General features: G+C 36.9%; 1 protein-coding gene across 3 annotated transcripts in view; it reads right to left on the reverse strand.

Annotated features, from left to right (window-relative positions):
• Positions 1-188: 188 nt before the first annotated feature.
• The window catches only part of POC5 (POC5 centriolar protein), a 34,117-nt gene continuing 13,881 nt past the window's right edge, over positions 189-20,424 (reverse strand). For 2 of the 3 annotated variants that reach the window (XM_024732818.1, XM_024732817.1), the window contains exons 6-12: positions 19,129-19,305; positions 17,214-17,318; positions 15,309-15,488; positions 13,710-13,863; positions 9,085-9,362; positions 3,825-4,001; positions 189-1,338 (exon numbers count right to left, since the gene is read on the reverse strand). In XM_024732818.1, coding sequence (XP_024588586.1) covers positions 1,195-1,338; positions 3,825-4,001; positions 9,085-9,362; positions 13,710-13,863; positions 15,309-15,488; positions 17,214-17,318; positions 19,129-19,305 — 1,215 coding nt within the window. In that variant the 3' untranslated portion in view covers positions 189-1,194. The remainder of the gene's footprint in view (positions 1,339-3,824; positions 4,002-9,084; positions 9,363-13,709; positions 13,864-15,308; positions 15,489-17,213; positions 17,319-19,128; positions 19,306-20,424) is intronic. The other variant, XM_024732819.1, reaches the window with a different exon arrangement.

The following is a 20,424-nucleotide window of genomic DNA, read 5'->3' on the forward strand; positions in this document are numbered from 1 at the left end:
TTGGTTTTTTTTTTTTTTTTTTTTTTGCGGTACGTGGGCCCTTCACTGTTACGCGCAGTCTCAGCGGCCATGGCTCACGGGCCCAGCCACTCCGCGGCATGTGGGATCCTCCTGGACCGGGGCACGAACCCGTGTCCCCTGCACCGGCAGGCAGACTCCCAACCACTGCGCCACCAGCGAAGCCCCTGTTTTGGTTTTTTGGCCACGAGGCATGTGGGATCTTAGCTTCCCAACCAGGGATCGAACCCACACCCCCTGCATTGGAAGAAGTTAAGTTGAATTAGGCTAACACTAATTACTTGGTGCTGTAGACAATATACAATTTCTAGAGTTTAGATAAAGCTTTAAAAGATGCTTACAATAATCTTTTTTTTTAAAAAAACCTATTGATCTGTGATTTAAATTTATTTTATTTATTTATTTTTGGCTGCATTGGGTCTTTGTTGCTGTGCACGGGCTCTCTATAGTTGCGGCGAGCAAGGGCTGTTCTCTTCGTTGTGGTGTGTGGGCTTCTCATTGTGGTGGCTTCTAGAGCCACCACTGGACCGCCAGGGAAGTCCCAATAGGAAATTTCTTTCTGATGTTTCTGTAACTCTGTTATTGTGCTAGTAAAATATTTCTTCCCTTTTAACATTAAAAACTATTCATAGGTATTGCTATTCCCCCCCCTATTTTTAATTGTTAGAGCCCCAGAAAAATGAGGACTAATATATTAAAGTCACAAAAAAACTTTGTGATAAGATATTACTCTGGGCTTTTATTTTTTTAATTAATTTTCAAATAAAAATACCTTAGTTTCTATTAGTTTAAATAATTTTTTTAGTAAAGTTCTCTCTCAAAGTTTACGTGGTAACATTGCAAATGATTTAGCCTTTTGGAAATAACACTGCAAAAACAGGATTTATATACTTTGACGATATAATCGGTCACAGGTTGAACCTATTAAAAAATTAAGGCTAGTTTCTTTTTTAATTTAAAAGTTTTACTTAATTGCTTAAATAAAAAAATCACATTAAAATAATCCTACATATAGTTACAAAGGATGGTACACCTTGAAAAAGTCTCTTGTAATTTTGAGGAAATTAACATGATGTGTCCGTGATGTTCTAAGAATATGAAATTTTAAAAACTAAAAATTTCTAATTCTTAGTAAAGCGAGAAGAATTCAACAACCTCACTAGGAACATATTCATTTTAGTCAACCACTTTTATGGACTGAATGCTTGTGAGAGACTGGGTGTGAGATGATCTGGTTCCGAGAGATCTGGAAGCTGAGGTACTACTTTCAGAGTGAATGGTCCGGGGATATTTTGCTGCAGTAGCTTGCGGAATGGTTTGCTGAAAAGGCAAAAATATGCTTCAACAATTCCATAAAATTATACATACTAAATATCATTTCATTATCTATAACTTAACCCAACAAACATTAGTACATGTAGATTCCTATTAGGGTCTTCCACTTAGAAAAGTCATCTTTAAAATACTTGAAGTAAAATTATATATATTATATCAAAACATTCACTGTGTATTTCAAAAGCTCTACAATACAGCTTTTGCTTAAAAAAAAATGAATGAAATCTCTTGAAACAAAGATCCTCATGTCAGATTCTGCTTTAATAAGATTTTCTCTTTAAAGAAAAGGAGAAATAACCTCTTTTCTTAGAGTGTTTTATATAAATGTTTCTTTGTACGTAAATAACTGGATAACCATTACAAATAGGAGAGATTCTTGCAACTAAGATAAAATTTTAGTTGCTAACCACCTAATCTGACCCTGACAAAAGAGCTATTTCTCCTTAGGGATGATGGGCAAGAGAACCTGTAGAAACAGATTCATGGTACCACTGGCATCATGATCTACAAAACATGGCACAGGATGAAGTAGCACTAGGAGCAAGCAGTTACCCAGCAGATGGAGCTCAAGTGTCAGAAATCTGATGAATGGTTTATTAGTAATAACTGTTTCTAGTAGTTGTAGTTCTTAGGATCCTGGGATAAAATGAAAAATAAAAATAGCACAGAGGACTGCCACTGTGCCTGTTACACAATCCAAAGTAGGTAACAATGGAAGCAGTTTATGGCTATTGAATTCGTGCCCAATTACTGAAGAGTAACTGAACATACTAAATAAACGAAGGGCAGTTTGAGAGATAAATATCAGAAACGGGTTGTAAGTCTTTAGTTCCTTGGTTTTTCTTCTGTAAAATATCATTCCAATCAGTACAAAAAAAAACAGGTTGTCTGAATTAAAAATAAACACATGTGCTGTCTTTATATCTTCCTTGCCTTATGAACGGACAGTCTCTCTCCCCCTATCCCTTTATAAACATCATATGTGCTGATAAAAATAGAAATGAGTTCATTTCTTCTCATCTTTGATACCTAATCTCACATTTTCAAAAATACGGGGAGAAGTCATCTAAGGACTTTCAGAGGCTGTCCAACCTATGAGGGCTAAGATGATCCTCTACCCTCGATGTGTTCAGTTTGGACTTGGTACCTCCATCTCAGTCTGCCACTTCACTGTGGTCACACTTTACCTGAAGCTAAATTTTAACAATCAATCCAGCTTCTTTTGACTTAATCATCTAGTAACAATCTAGTGTTCAGAAGGAAAAGGATTTAAAATCATTCCTTTTATCTTTTTGACATATTAAGCAGACAGGAATGTTGCTTAACATTCAGAATTTATATAGAGGACATTCTTCTTTAAAATCAATCGTTTCTCTTTAGGGATGTGTTCTTGTAACTTTTAGAAATTAAACTTTTTGAGACAATTGTTGATTCATATGCGATTGTAAGAAATAACACAGAGATATCCCATGTATCCTTCTCTAGTAACTTTTTTGTTGTTTTTGCGGTACGCGGGCCTCTCACTGTTGTGGCCTCTCCCGTTGCGGAGCACAGGCTCCGGACGCACAGGCTCAGCGGCCGTGGCTCACAGGCCCAGCCACTCCACGGCATGTGGGATCTTCCCGGACAGGGGCACGAACCCATGTCCCCTGCATCGGCAGGCGGACTCTCAACCACTGCGCCACCAGGGACGCCCTCTAGTAACTTTTATTAAGTTAAATTTGCTTATGGCTTTACAATTTACAAAGTGCCTTTATACAACTCATTTAATTTTCATGTTATCTTATTTAATCCTGAATCCTGACAATAACTCTAGGAGCTAAGTACTCTTATTGCTCCCGTTTTACACGTGAAAAAATGGAGGCTCAAATATTTACTTGATTTGTATACGATCACAAAGGCAGTAAGTAGCGAAACTGAGGCACTAACTCAGGGTTTTTTTTTTTTTGGCTTAAATTCCATGTACTTTATATCACATGAATTTATTGCAACCTAATTTTTTTCCAAATTAGAAATACGTTGACAATTATATTTGAAAATAAGACTTCAAAAAATAAAAAAAAGGAGAAAACTTAAAAACCATAAAAGTAGGCATTTCTTAAGAGTAAAAAATCTGCTACATGGACAGCACTTAATGAGTAAACAGTTTTTGTCATTTTTTTAAATTAATGAGAAATCATTTATATACTTTACCCTTTTGGCCATCAATACACTGGATTAATTGTATTTGATAATTTTTATACTATGGAGAAGAAACAATGTTTCTGAAATTAATTTCCTAAAATAGGAAAGGTAGATTTAAAGCAGGTGTGATAATTATAAGTATATAAAGACTGTAATAGTAAAGGTAGAATAAGTACCAGTCATCATGGATTTTGCTCTTCTCCTCAACATGTCATTTAAGTGTTTATTAGTCTATCAATTCTCAGGAAAAAGATTTTTTGACAAGAAGTTATCAAATGCAGACTCACCACTGTGACCGGATGATGTTTTTCCACAACGACGGAGCTCATGGGAGGAGAAACTCCCATTATAGCTAAACTGCTACTGATTCTATTTTTTGAAGCAAAATCACATTTCCCTGTGATCCGGGCTGTGATTGTTCTTCCAGCTTTCTGTTGTGCTGATGTCACAACCCTGGGCCCATACTAAAAAACAAAAAAATATTCAGTTGGTAGAAAATCCATGGCAAAATTTATGGTACTTTTGCTTCTATAACTTATAGAGAAAATACACAGGCACTTAAAATAATTGTATATGCAACCAACTCTAACATGGGGAAAAAGTTTTAAACAAGAAGGCAAAAAGCAGAACATAAAACCAAGCACCCCAAACACCCCTTTAACCTTGGTATACCAACTATTTTATAGGATTTTAGGAACTTCTAAAACTTTATTCTGAAATAATTATAGATTCATAGGAAGTTGCAAAGAGAGCATAGAGAGGTCCTGTGTATTCTTCACCCAGTTTCCTGCAATGATTACATCTTATGTAATTACAATGTCAAAACCAGGAAGCTGATGTTGGAATGATGCCTGGATATAGATCTATGTCACTTTATCACATGTGTAGATTCCTGTAACTATCACTGCAATCAAGATACAGAACTATTCCATCACCACAAAGCTCTCCCTCGTGCTGTCCTTTCTTTAGAGTCATACCCATCTCCCTTCCCAAACAATCCCTAATTCTTGAACCGCTAATCTGTTTTATGAACTTCTGACCCTTATGGATAAATCATCATTACTCATATGCTTTTGTGTCCTCCCTTTTTCTTATGGCATTGTTAATATACTTTTTTTCATGAATAGAGACAAGCTATCATTTTTTTTGAATTTTATTTTTATACAGCAGGCTCTTATTTATTTTATACATGAGACAAGCTATCATTTTTAATGAGAGGTTTTTATATCAACAAACTGCAGTTTAACTGTCCCAGTTCTTTTCCTATTATATATAGCAAACTTTTGTAATTAAAAAAAAAAAAAAAGGATTTTTTTTTTTTTTTTTTTTTTTTTTTTTTTTTTGGCTGTACCACGCGGCTTGTGGGATCTTACTTCCCCGACCAGGGGTGGAACCCGGCCCTCAGCAGTGAAAGCACAGAGCCCTAACCACTGGACCACCAAGGAATTCCTGGATTTTCCTTTTCCTTTGAGAGTTATTTGTAGAATGTATTGCAAAAAGCGAGATGATTATATCAAAAGGTAATGTCAGGTTTTACAGTTTTTGTTGCTTACCACTGGACAATACACCAGAAAGATTACATTTACGTCAGGAGTAATACATGTACTCATTTTTTTTTTTCATGATCAACTAATTACATTAGTGGGGCAAAAATCAAAAGGAATAAGAAAAAGGGAAATGACATATTTAAAAAGCCCCAATATTTGTATCTTAATATCTGACATGGAAACAATGCAGATTATTGGTTGAGTACAGGGCTCTGAAGCCAGACTGTCAAAGTCTGAATTACAATTGCATTAGTAATTGTGTCCACTGGCAAGTTACTCTCCCTAAGCCTCTATTTCCTCATGTATGAAACAGGGAGAGCAGGCCCAACTGACTAATGCTAGCCTTTCACTTTGTGTTCAGATGAAGAGCAAAGTTAGAAGAGAAACTTTACTGATTCAGCTTAAAAATCCAATTAAAACCCCTCGATTATTTCAAATGGAGTTAGAAAAAGTAAAGTGCCATCTGTTGTTCAACTTTGTGAACTGCAATAGTACATTTGCTTGTATAACTGCCTAATATATATTTTTTTTCAGTAAACGTGCTGCCGAAGCGAGCACATGTTTTTTGAAAATATTTTCCACCATGAAATTCTCATATTTAATATACTGATGATGTCTGCAGAAAAGAAATAATTTCACAGATGAAAATATTCTTTCACTAGAATGGTAATCCTCCCTTCTCCAGTTATTTGTCTCCTGATTCTCTGCAGTTTACTTTCTACACACACCTTTTAGGTACTGGAAATTACTGAAGAAGACTAGAAAAAGTTTTGAATGTTCATAGGAATCCTCTGTGATTCAAATGAAGAGAAAGATAGCCAGGGCTGGATCACAAATCTCTCTTTTCCTGTTCCTAACAATAATGGTTTCATGTAAGGTAAGTAATCCAAGTAATGTATTTGTTTTTGCTTTTGTCAATATGGTTCTTTTTAAAAACAGACAGACATATTTGAGGTAAATCTGAGTATTTTAATTAAATAAGAAAGGAAGAAAACTAGCATGGCACTTACAGATTGATTTACTTGTGATTCTCCTTTCTCTCTAACCCTAAATGCTGTACTTATGTGAATGAACTTGAATGGGTGTCTGTTTTGAAGGAGCAGGATGTAGCTGGACGGGTGGGGGAAGAAGAAGGGCTGTCTATATAATATTGTGTTTTTCAGGTTTCAAAGACTTCAAAATTAGGTGACCAAATTGTTTCAAAAAATAAAAAGGGTGGTAAGTACACTCATTCATTTGGTTCTCGTTATGCATGTTCAGATTCAGATATAAACCCAGATGTACAAATGGTGTAGTCATATTTTAAGAAGGGAATTTTGAAAAATCTAGCTCTATGTGTTATCTAGATATGCAGCATGAATGACAAACCAGAAATTTATATAAATACTCACTGTGTTTATTTAAATGAGATCATCAGTATAGGATCACACTTCAAAATGTGTAATCATGAAAAATAAACACAGCTTGAACGCATGTCAGGGTTGAATTTTAGTGTCTTATTTCTAAATCAAAACTCCCCCACACATTCAAATTTCTCTTAAGTCATATTTAAGAAATGCAAAATAGCAGATCTCAACATATTTTTCCCCAAAGTTAGTAGCTTCCAAAAGGCAGAAATTCAAGGGACTTCCCTGGTGGTGCAGTGGTTAAGAGTCCGTCTGCCAATGCAGGGGACATGGGTTCGAGCCCTGGTCCGGGAAGATCCCACATGCCGTGGAGCAACTAAGCCTGTGCGCCACAACTACTGAGCCCACATGCCACAACTACTGAAGCCCGCGCGCCTAGAGCCCATGCTCCGCAACAAGAGAAGCCACCACAATGAGAAGCCCGCACACCGCAATGAAGAGTAGCCCCTGCTCACCACAACTAGAGAAAGCCCGCGCGCAGCAACAAAGACCCAACGCAGACAAAACTAAATTAAAAAAAAAAAGGAAAGCAAAAGGCTGGAATACTTCAGATGACCAACTGTCTGGCTGACTCATGCGTCCCTTGGCTGCAGAGAGCTGCCTAGCTCTACAGCACCTTCTAATGGCCTGTGTAACTCTTTTTTTTTTTTGGCCGCATTGGGTCTTAGTTGCGGCACATGGGATCTTCATTGAGGCACGTAGGCTTCTCTCTAGTTGAGGCGTGTGGGCTCAGCAGTTGTGGCATGCAGGCTTAACTGCCCCATGGCATGTGGTATCTTAGTTCCCTGACCAGGGATCGAACCCATGTCCCCTGCATTGGAAGGCGGATTCTTAACCACTGGACCTCCAGGGAAGTCCCTGTAAATCTTAATTAAGACCTAAAACCTACTCTGCCATCTTCCTTCCTCTCATGTAAGTGGTTAGGGTCAGGGAGGAGAGGGAGACAAGCAAATCTGAATCATCCCAGCACCTTTATAGAACTGTACATGCCTTTGTGCCAGATCCAAGCCAGAGTAGGGAAGAAGGGCATAGGGTTTTTGTTTTTTAAACATAATGTTTATTATATGGAAAATTTTTATTTTTTTTAGTTTCTGCTTTATAACAAAGTGAATCAGTTATACATATACATATGTTCCCATATCTCTTCCCTCTTGCGTCTCCCTCCCTATCCCACCCCTCTAGGTGGTCACAAAGCACCGAGCTGATCTCCCTGTGCTATGCGGCTGCTTCCCACTAGTTATCTATTTTACGTTTGGTAGTGTATATATGTCCATGCCACTCCCTCACTTTGTCACAGCTTACCCTTCCCCCTCCCCACATCCTCAAGTCCATGCTGTAGTAGGTCTGTGTCTTTATTCCCGTCTTGCCCCTAGGCTCTTCATGACCTTTTTTTTTTCTTAGATTCCATATATATGTATTAGCATACGGTATTTGTCTTTCTCTTTCTGACTTACTTCACTCTGTATGACAGACTCTAGGTCCATCTGCCTCACTACAAATAGCTCAATTTCGTTACTTTTTATGGCTGAGTAATATTCCATTGTACATATGTGCCACATCTTCTTTATCCATTCATCCGATGATGGACACTTAGGTTGTTTCCATGTCCTGGCTATTGTAAATAGAGCTGCAATGAACATTTTGGTACATGACTCTTTTTGAATTATGGTTTTCTCAGGGTATATGCCCAGTAGTGGGATTGCTGGGTCATACGGTAGTTCTATTTGTAGTTTTTAAAGGAACCTCCATACTGGTCTCCATAGTGGCTGTACCAATTCACATTCCCACTAGCAGTGCAAGAGTGTTCCCTTTTCTCCACACCCTCTCCAGCATTTATTGTTTCTAGATTTTTTGATGATGGCCATTCTGACTGGTGTGAGATGGTATCTCATTATAGTTTTGATTTGCATTTCTCTAAGGGCATAGGGTTTTTTTAAAAAAAAGCCGTGCAGAGGTGAGTCTGATAAGCTTGGCCTGTATCCCTGTGCCCTTCACTTGAGAGACACTGAAGAATACAGGTTTAACGACAGGAGGCCGAGAAGTCAGAACCACAGTATGCATATTAATAGCTTGATTAATTTAACTTCAGGTAAATTCTCCCACAAATACGCCATCCTCATTCAGTACTCTTCCCCCTCTATGGACTCCCCTATTAGCAGCTAGTGACTTTAGGAAAAACAATTCCTATCTTCATTCCAATTATAAATGAAAACTTAAAACCTAACCAAGATGGAGTCACTACAGAGTAGTGTTAATATGTCTGCATCCAGGAAAAGGGAAGCTGTAGTTAAATAAGAATATACAAAAAAGCCATTAGCCTCCTAAGCCCTTGAAAGTACCCACTGATTTCCTTTAAAATTAATAAGTTCATTTTTGTTTAATTATCACTATTGTAATAGAAGTTTCAGGTATTATTTTCATTACAAATTCATGTTTTAGCTACCTTGTGTATTAAATGTTTTCTGTGGATTGGCCTAAAGACCATATAGACTCTTTTCTCCATGGGAAAATATGTTCTGAGTTCAAAATATCCAATATACAAACAAGTTTGGAACCTTTTTCCCAACATAGGCACCTGAGTTAACTGTACTGACCATTTCTTCCTGTGTAGAGGAAGCTGTAGCTGTCGATGCAGCGCCGTGAGGGGCAGAAACAGGAAGGTGAACAGAGGAAGTGGAAGCAGCCCCGGCAGGAGTGATGGAAGCAGCAGAGGGAAAGGCAGCAGTGCAGGTGGCTCCCAGGGCTGCCGCTGGTGGGGATGGCGGCACTGCTGAGGGCAACGGAGGAGCTGAAGGATCCAAATGAGAAGAATGTTCTTTTCCTTGAACACCAGGACCATACTCTTCCCTTTTATTATTTGTGAAGTCTGTCCCTATAAATCACAAATTAATTCCATTAACACTCTTCCAAGTTAAGATTACTTTTATATTCCCAACAGTGAAAATACATAATCTCCAAAATGTGGTCCAGCAGAAATGTAGAAATGTGTCATATACTAGATAGGTTAACACTGTTCGGTTAATGCAGTTTGTCAGTGTTAACTGGTTAATGTCAGCATTAACCACTAAAGACTTCAGACCAGTTCCTTCAACATGTGAAAGCTAATGAATGATTTGCTCTTATGTAAAAAAATAAATTATGTACTCAGCTGGGACCTTACAACCACTATTATAATATGGTCACATTGTGCCTAAAGATTTATGTTCTTTGCATTATTTAATACAACTATCCTGATAAATGGCCTGGTATTTAGATCTTTAGAATAGTTTTCTGATATCACCATACCCTCTTCATTTACCATCTATTGCTCTTAGCCTAACAAAACCAATGTATTTTTAATTCTTGAGTTTTTCAGCAAGCAATAATAAGTCAATAAGTAACACTAAAATCTTTACTTTTGATACTGTAAAAGAAATGAGTTCTTGCAGGTAGATTATATGTCATGAATTAAGAGCATATTTGCACATTTAACTGATTTTAGTGACACATATATAGAAACCTCTCAAAACTGAACCTTAATCTTAGATCAAAGGAACAAATAATGTCAGCTTCCAGAAGCCAGGATAAAGAGTCCTATTCTAGATTTCCACCCCCCAGCATTAGAATTTGGTTAAAATTTCCACTTAAGACTATATCTTCGGGGCTTCCCTGGTGGCACAGTGGTTAAGAATCCACCTGCCAATGCAGGGGACACGGGTTCGATCCCTGGTCCGGGAAGATCCCATATGCCACGGAGCAACTAAGCCTGTGAGCCACAACTACAGAGCCCGTGCGCCACAATTACTGAAGCCCACACACCCAGAGCCTGTGCTCCGCGACAAGAGAAGTCACCGCAATAAGAAGCCCGCACACCGCAACTAGAGAAAGCCCGTGTGCATCAACGAAGACCCAACATAGCCAAAAATAAATAAAATTTTTAAAAAAAGACTATATCTTCCTGGTACCAAACATCAGGGTGAGGATTTCAATATTCAGTCACTGAGATGTTTCAGAATATATGAATAGAGGGCATTATGTAGCCCTATGCTGAAAAGGTTTTCCATGTTGTCCTCATTCCAGAAATTCCAGAAATTTGGACTTCTGTATAAGTTCCATCCAGAAATTTGGACTTCTGTATAAGTTCTTGTCTTAGACTATCTTTACATAAAATAGAGCAATAGTTACTTCATTAACAAAGTTTAATGAGGATTACAATGCATAGGCCCTTTGAAATAATTTGATGAAAGATGAATTCAACATATACTGCTTTTGCTTTGAAAACAAAACACACACACTGAGTTTTAACATGTTTTTCATAGAAAGTGACTGATTGTCTCTTTTTTTAGGTGGGTGGCAGACTTATGTGGAACCAGTATAGTAATTATTCTCACTTTAACTGGGTATGTTTTTCAGTTGGAAAGCATTTTTCTACTGTTCCTAAAACTACTTTAAAAAGTGGCAGGTATCCCTTTAAAGGCCATTTGTATTGACATATTTTGTCTACCTCATAGAAACTTTTATCTAAGCTATAAGATTTATTAGGATATTGTACAACATGAGATGCACTGCAGATTATGGCTAGCAGAGAATCAGAAGAGATAAAAATACATATTTATTTTGCTCTAACAAGTAGAGCAGTACATAAGAAACACTGTATTATTAAAATCTGCATTATAAAAAACAATTGCTTTGGCTTCCCTGGTGGCGCAGTGGTTGAGAGTCTGCCTGCCGATGCAGGGGACACGGGTTCGTGCCCCGGTCCGGGAAGATCCCACATGCCGTGGAGCGGCTGGGCCCGTGAGCCATGGCCGCTGAGCCTGAGCGTCCGGAGCCTGTGCTCCACAACGGGAGAGGCCACAACAGTGAGAGGCCCGCGTACCACAAAAAAAAAAAAAAATTGCTTTAAGGGGGCCAGAAGTAATTTTTTTTTTCCTTGTGAGAATTTATTTTTAAATAAATTTATTTATTTTTTAAATTTATTTTTGGCTGCCTTGGGTCTTCGTTGCTGTGCACGGGCTTTCTCTAGTTGTGGTGAGCAGGGGCTACTCTTCGTTGCGGTTCGCGGGGTTCTCATTGCAGTGGCTTCTCTTGTTGCACAGCATGGGCTCTAGGTGCGCGGGCTTCAGTAATTGTGGCATGCGGGCTCAGTAGTTGTGGTTTGTAGGCTCTAGAGCGCAGGCTCAGTAGTTGTTGTACACGGGCTTAGTTGCCCTGCAGCATGTGGGATCTTCCCGGACCAGGGCTCAAACCTGTGTCCCCTGCATTGGCAGGTGGATTCCTAACCACTGCGCCACCAGGGAAGTTCCTCTTGTGAGAATTTTTAAAATTTTATTTTAATAGCTGTTATTAAAATGCCACAAGACAGATATCACAGAGCAAATGCAGCATTACATTACACTGAACTCTTGCCTTTGGTAGCTCCATCAACACTAGTGTGTACTGCTAACATGTGTCTTACTAGTCCTGTTTATCTTTACTACCCATTGTTATGGTAAACAAAGCACAAGAGGACTTCCCTGGCAGTCCAGTGGTTAAGACTCCGTGCTTCCAATGCAGGGGGTGCAGGTTCGATCCCTGGTCAGGGAACTAAGATCCCACATGCTGCACGGCACAGCCAAAATTAAACAAAATGAAACAAAGCACAAGGCCACTGAAAACAGCTGGGATCTCAGAATCTGGCATTAGCTGCAGATGACAGTAGACTTAAAAAAAACAGGAGCAAAATAAATCATGTTGTATAATTATCAGAATACATTTTCTCAAAGTCCTGTTATGGATATTTGCCTGTAAGAGACATAGCTGTATTTGAATTTAAAAATTTAAGACGGTAAATTTATTAAGGTGGTAAGACACTCTGTCCTAAGTAAATTCGTAACCTTCTTAAGTAGGTTACGAGAAATAGATTTCTTGCAATTGAATGTAGCAAGTTCTAATGATTATAATTTCTCACTGTACTTGTGAAACCCAGTATCTGTTACAAGTAGATAATTAAATTCTTCAATTTAATATATACAACTTGCTAACAATGACAACTGAAAGCAGACTATCCAATCATTGGGGACGGTAAGTTTGTTTTTAGCATTAATACTCAATTAAAAGACGATTTACTAGAGAAATCAAGTACTCATTTGGGTATTAGCAAGATAAACCATTCAGCTTCAAGATTCTATGATTCTAAGTTTCTAACTTGCATGTGGGCCACATACCATGACTGTTGCAGAAAGAAAACGATTTGCCTTAACTCACTACCATCTATAGCGTGCGCAATTGAAATAAAAACCGTTTATTGAGGCTTTAAAATGAGGGCACAACAAGCACAGACAAGCTATTCACAGGACTGAAATCATCTTAATGATGGTACAAAATGAAATTGTCTCAATAAATAAACTGAGTTTCAAACAGGATTTAATATGAGGAAATACTGCAAAAATGTTCAATGTGTACATGAAACTTTGGAGGCTGACTTAAGACTGCAATAATTATATCATGAATATCCTCTTACATGTTAAAGTATTTTTTGTCTTTTAAAGTGCTTTCAGTTATATTTCACTGCATTCTCACAAGAACCCTCTATGAAGCAGGTAAGGAAGATTTATATTATCTTCTTTGTTCAGAGAAGAAAACTAAAACCCAGTGAGGAAAACAGGCCTCCTTGTAAATTGGTGGCAAAGCTGTTCTAAGCCATGTGGATGACAAAAGCCACTCAGATCCTAGCCAATACATGGACCTTTCCTGACATAGAATTATTTTACTCAACTTCTATAGATAGGCCTATATGTATACTTGTTGAAAATGAGTTTTAGTTGAGGACTCTCTTGCACTGGAAGACAAGCAATTTTTAAAAAATGGGAAACCATGAATAGACAAGAAATATTTAATAATGAAAACAGTCTAAGGAATTTGGCTACTTAGAAAAAAACAGAAATGAAATTTTATACTTAAAGGCATTATAGTTAAAAGAGCCTTAAAATAATGTTATACATTCAAAGCAGTATTATAACATTGAGCCTAAATACTTGAGTTAACAGTTTACTTGATCAGATATAAGATACTGTAAGTAACCATGACTGAGAGAATTTTCATGGCAGATTTAAAACTGAATATAACACCATGATATTAAAAATAGCAGTGCCTGGATAAGACATAGGTACTGCAGAAAATCAGTACTGCAGACCACACCAATCACTGAAATCTCCTCAAATCCTTTTTGAAAGTAGGCAGAGAATCTTAAAATACTAACCTGTATCACCTCTGCTTTGAAATATAGTCATGGCTTCAAGATTTAATGCACATACACCCCTCATGAAAGCTTTCTTCATGGAATCTTCAAAGTGCTCTTTTTCATGCTGCATCCTTTGGATCTCAGCTTTTGCATTTTCCAAAGCTCCAGATAACTAAAATCAGGAAAATTTTCAAAAAGAAGAGAAAAAAATTGAGACACAAGGAAGAATATCTATTGTTTAAAAAAAAAAAAGAGACTTATACTGTGAAGTTATTTTTGTGTGAAATACTAAAATCACTTTACCACATACCTCTTCTGCTGTGTCTCAGTTTATTTTAAAAGATGCATCTAACCTCTATTGTCTCCATCAACAAACCATTTTCATTCCTAACCATAAAGTCAGGGTTTAAACAAAGGGAATTTTACACCAGTCCCAATCCTGATTGATGTGTTCTAATTATACAGAATGATGTTATTTCTCACCATAAAATTTTTATGTAGGATACTAGACAAAATATATTAAGAGCCCCAAACAGCCCTCACCCCTTCAGAAAAAAATAACTAAATGCCTGCAACAGTAACAGTTGTTTTTAACTAGATGTTATCTATAGAATTTAAAGTGCAAAGTGCCATTAGGTACAACACTTTCCCACAGACCAAATCTAAAGGGACTGCATGGGACTTCCCTGGTGGCGCAGTGGTTAAGAATCCACCTGCCGATGCAAGGGGCATGGGTTCGAGCCCTGGTCCAGGAAGATCCCACATGCTGCAGACCAACTAAGCCCATGCGCCACAACTACTGAAGCCCTTGCGCTTAGAGCCTGTACTCTGCAACAAGAGAAGCCACTGCAATGAGAAGTCTGCGCACCGCAACGAAGAGCAGCCCCTGCTCTCCACAACTAGAGAAAGCCCAGTGCAACAATGAAGACCCAAAGCAGCCAAAAATTTAAAAAAAATTAAAATAAATTTTAAAAAATAAAAAAGGGACTGCATTTTTGCATGTCATTTTCATTTGCAGAAAATTATTTGCATAATAAAACTTTAAGAATTAAGTGTTATAATGATGAAAAAAAGTTTTTTCCTCTTAATATTTGATTTCAAGAGGCCTACTGCATTCTTTAGTATGGTTTTATTTTCATTTTGGGTCTCAAACGTTTTCCCATGGAAACAATGTTAATATTATTGTTATAAGTCTAAATAACTTCAATTTATATACAACCACTTTATACCAACATTATAAAAACATAGTACACTTAAAATAACATCAGGATAAATACTTGTTTTTGGTCTTTATTTCTGGCTAAATAAAGGCCAAAAGAAGCCTAAGAAAGTATGCTTTCTTAGAGATGTAAGGATCTGTGGCTGATTTACATTTCCAAGAGAAATGTACATGCAAGAGATTTAACACAGGTTTGGAGGTCAAAGTTATAACTACTTAAAAGAACAAGTAAGTCTGTAAGTCTGACTAGTACTGTTTGTTCCCAGTAGTCTCATTTGAACCCACACTGCACTGAATGAAATTGGAGAAATGGGTTACTCTGCCTAACTGTAAACTAACAGTGAGTGATGCTACCCATCTTTTTTACTTTTATTAAAAAAGTGAAAAAAAAAGTTTACCACTGCAACTTTGGCTTCATAGTCATTGGAAATCTGGACACAGACTTCCTCAGCTCTTGCTTGGCAAGCTCGTTCCACCACTTCTTTCCACTGCTTCTGTACTATGGCCCGCCAGCCTCTCCAGACTTTCTTCAGTAAAGTTCTCTGGAAGTACTGGTCAGCTAGTTTACTTTCATAAACCTAAACGAAAGTAATATACAACCTCAAAAACACAGTGGACTGGTAAAACATACTGGCAGTAGTAACAAAAAACATAAGCCTGCGGGAAGCAGGGTACATGTATTATCATTTAATACTGTGTAATCGTGTTTTTCTCATGTGCAGATGGGAGGACAGGCTTAAAGAGGTTAAGCAACCTGCCTAGGTCACACAGGCAGAAAGGGAAAAGCCAACCTTGCCTCATTCCAGAGCCTAAGCTCTTATCCATTACATCATTGCTTTATGCAACTAATCAAGGTAGGGGGAAAACAAAAAAACAAACGAAAGAAAATGAGTTAACTTGCCCCTTGCCATCTTGGTTATGAATTCGCATGACCTTTTAGCTGAAAACAGGGCTAGGAGCTGGAAGGCAGAAAGGGTGGTGACTGTGGCTCCAGACGGCCCTGCTTTCTCTACAGCTTGGTGGCCACCACCATAAGCAGATTAATTTAATTTACGTACTTTACCATCATATTTAGTACCAGAATGATCCTAGTAGGAACATATGCTATTCTTCTTTTATCAATGAATTTAAATTCTTTTGAAGGAGCATATCCAATTGTTGATTTTCTTAAAAAATTTTTTTATTCAAAAACTGATGGCAACTTCAACTATTTCAACTAACAGTTGAACATATTCTCATTATGTCACCCAATAAATAACTTTCAAAATATGACTCAGTTTTAAATAGCTCTTTTAAATATGGTTAATGTAGATTTAATCTATTGGGATTAATTTTAAAAAAGAAGCACTAACAAGTATTCTTAAAGGAGAAATCCTATTCCATGACAGTAACAGCCTTTTCCTTAAATATTAATCTCTTGGAAATCCTCTCTTTGAGTCTCTGTATTCTGCCTTCTTCTGGGATACATATATACTTTCATACTTTTCTACTTCTGATACAATAACTTACTATTCTCAGCTTATATTTATACTGATATACTGATTCAGCTCACTTTTTTTTTTTAACATCTTTATTGGAGTATAATTGCTTTACAATGGTGTGTTAGTTTCTGCTTTATAACAAAGTGAATCAGTTATACATATACATATATCCCCATATCTCCTCCCTCTTGCGTCTCCCTCCCTCCCACCCTACCCTCTAGGTGGTCACAAAGCACCGAGCTGATCTCCCTGTGCTATGCGGCTGATTCAGCTCACTTAATTAAAAGATATTCAAGTTTAAATTATATATAAACTAAGGATAATTTTTAAAAAGCTTATGGACATGGATTTCTTTAATTCTTATAAAGGCAAGTTATGCAACAAACATGCAATTTTATAATGTATAAATATAGTATTGCCTCTTTATGAAGATGATATATTCAGGTATTTTAGAAGTAGAAATAATATAGGAAGCATATGATATGCTAAAGGTGATAAATTCATGTGATTACATCTGAAGTCAAATTTGTTAAAGGGGATTCCACCACCAGGACATCTGTAATTTCGGTACAGTTCTTACTAACCTACTATGAAGTAGAAAATGATATATCAATAAGTCTATAAAATATAAGAAGTATTTTTTCCCAAGCCATACCAAAATCAAGTTCCTTTAAAACAAGAGTAACATTAAATTGTTAATTCATTTTGACTTACTAAAAAAATCTTTCTTTGACTTGAACAAGAGTTCTAATACATGATTCTAAATGCTTCTGAGTTCAGAAGTCTAATAAGTGTCAGTCAGCTTTTCTTTTTCACACTTACGTCCTGTCTGGATTTGACATGGCTGATTTGCCAGCGGAAGAATGTTCTCATCAACTCTATCCTTTCCTTTTGCTTGCCTATGGCATGAGACAAGCTAGAAATCACCTGTAAACAGCAATTAGTAAAATGGTTTTTTTATATATCAAAAAATGCTAGAGAGAATACTTATGGATCACTACTGTATTCATCTAGTTAACCTCATTAAAAAACTTTCCCATATGAATACACTACTTATCAATGAATGAAGGGGAACAAAAGAGGAAAGAAATCTTCATTATGTGTATCCTGGTAATAATCAATAAAATGTTTATATACAGTATATGAAAATTAATATGATCACTGGAATTTAATTCCAGAAAAACAACCATACATTTGAGAGTTTTACTACGTATACAAAATGTTTTTATTCACTAGACTTGAGGGCAGAGACCAGGTTTAAAATATCTTTCTAGCCCCTAAATACCTTCAATACCTTGGATTAGAAGTTTCTCAATAATTGTTTAATGATCTTCTGGATTCAACAAACTCATAAAAGCAAATAATTGTTACACTTTGATGTACTTTTTCAGTGATATTATTCCTGTTCTTTAAAAAAAAAATCTATGAAGGCTTTTAAATCCTGAGATAATATTCTTTTTTTTTTTTGCGGTACGCAGGCCTCTCACTGCTGTGGCCTCTGCCGTTGTGGAGCACAGGCTCCGGACGTGCAGGCTCAGCGGCCATGGCTCACGGGCCCAGCCGCTCCGCGGCATGTGGGATCTTCCCAGACTGGGGCATGAACCTGCGTCCCCTGCATCGGCAGGCGGACTCTCAACCACCGTGCCACCAGGGAAGCCCAATATTCTTTCTTATAAAGAACTGAGTAACTGAAATATATATCTAAAAATGGTCCCATTAAAAAGAGATTTGGTAAATTAGGCATATTTACTGAGAGACATTCTGGTTCTTTAAATAATTTTCAAAAGTGGAAAAGGGCAGGAATTCTAAGATACTAAAAATAGTCCATTAAGCTGTGTAGTGGCACATGGCTGTTCACTTTATTTTCAAAAACTGGACATGCATATATACTCTTTTTGCGTGTGACAGTTTTGAAATAAAAAAATTAAATTTAATAAAATATTTTAAAACCTTAGGAGAGAATTTTGAGGGTAATAGAGAAAATGACTGACATTAGTATCTATTGTTTCAAAAAAGCAAACTACGTAAAATGATCAATTTTACATTGCACCCTATAACACCCCCAAAAAAGTATGTTTAAAAAACCCTATAATCTTATCTAGTTCATTAAAACAGTGAGTGCTGCATTTGCAGACAAGTAGCTGAGGTGTCTGCTGTGAGTCCCTCTTCTCTGAAGGTCACCATCCTCCTGTGGGAGCTACAGATTTGCTGCCCATCTGCTTTGTTCAAGGTGCTGTTGGGAAGCACAAAATTAGCCCAGATTTGAACCCTACTCTCAAGTTCTTAAGAGGCTGACAGAAAGTGAAATAAACAGTGCTCTTGTGCTTATCAACAAAATGAAGGACTTCATTAATGAATAAAGACATATCACAGATAGAATGAATGTGGGATACTTATGCCCCTCTGAAAGGATGGTTGAAAATGTGGGTAATGGTGGTTCCCTGACATTCTGTTAAGGGCAGTTAGGAAGAAAAGATTGGGAAGAAAAAACTAGTGTTCCCACACTTAATATGCACTCTTAGAGCATACAAAACGTGATGGCAAAGATAAAATGACGTGATCCTGGCACATTTAATGTGAAGAATAAATCTTGTTTCTATGCATCTATTTTTCTACCAGTTTCTGAAATGATCTTCCCTTTGTATCTTGTAATGATCTAAACAATCAGTTCCTGGCATTTATTACCCAGCAAGACATTTACTGAATCTCAGTTAAAAAGCAGTATGAAAAAGAAGACCTCATCTTTTCTCCCAATGGAGACTTCATAGGTTTTTTGCAGCTCCTTCAAGCTGTTGATCTGGCTGCACAGTTGTTTTATATCTGCTGCATGCTTTTCTCTCTCTTTTTTCATTTCCATTCGGTGCCAGTCAATAAAATTAAGTCTCCATTTACTTAGTTCAGATATGATGTTTGTCTGAAAAATAAATATACTGACAATTAAGTAGTCTGTTCCTTAATACCACTTCATAAAATGACACTGAAATTAAGAAAAAAATTTTTAAAAATCAGAACAATCAACATAAGAGCTATTAAAAAAAAATCCACTAATGAAAACATCTGCAAGTTCAACAGTCACAGCTCTTCTTAGTTCACATTCACCATACTAAGGACATGATTTTTTTCCCCTATTTTAAGTTACTTTGTATGAAACCTTAGTGTCATTAAAATATTTTTTAGGTCTCATTCATTAATAAACAGTTCCTTTGTTTACTCAAGGACGTAAATATCCATATTAAGGTGGATCAGACAAAAAGGAAATGCAGGACTATGGCCTAGGCTGAGCCACAGGACTGGGATATTATTTAGATAGAGATGAACAGTGGAAACCATTGGAGTTGATGTTTTCTTCCTCCAAATCATTCATCACAACAGCCACCTTACAACAAATTGCTAAGACCGATCCCTTTTCACCCTACTGACTGGCATAAATAAAAAGACCAAATAATCATGTTATCAAAAAATTGGATAACAGTATCAAAAAACTGGGTAACAGTATGGTTAACTGAACATAGGACAATTTTTAAATGGTTGATGGTACATTACTCCAATGGACTTAACGCCACCATTAGAAGTATGAAACCTGTTCCCTGGAGAAAAATGATAGAAATTATACTAAAAGATTACTTCTAGAATTTAAGGTTCCAAATAATGGAGAAAATATAGATGCCACAAAACTCTCATGACCATAATTTCTCCACATATGTGAATACTCAGTTTTCTCAAACTGTTTCAGAAAAACTGTCATTTTCTCCATTATATTTTAAATAGCAGAAAAACTGCCATTTCTGGATTAGTTTGTTTTATTTAGAGGCCACTAACATCACCAGAATAAAAATCAATTTTTATTGATTTATCAGTTATACACTGTGGTTGCTATAAGAGTGGCTATAAAATGAATACATGTTGCTAAAATTGGGTCTTATGCTTCATATAAAAGGAGACATTTCCATTAGTCATAGGTATGATGTGGGAAAGGCTCAATAGGTGTCTCTCTCAGTCACACAGGCTGAGCCTTTCAAAACATCTCGAGAAG

The sequence above is a fragment of the Neophocaena asiaeorientalis genome, unplaced genomic scaffold, assembly GCF_003031525.2.
Source record: "Neophocaena asiaeorientalis asiaeorientalis breed wild unplaced genomic scaffold, Neophocaena_asiaeorientalis_V1.1 scaffold515, whole genome shotgun sequence".
Lineage (NCBI taxonomy): Eukaryota > Metazoa > Chordata > Mammalia > Artiodactyla > Phocoenidae > Neophocaena > Neophocaena asiaeorientalis.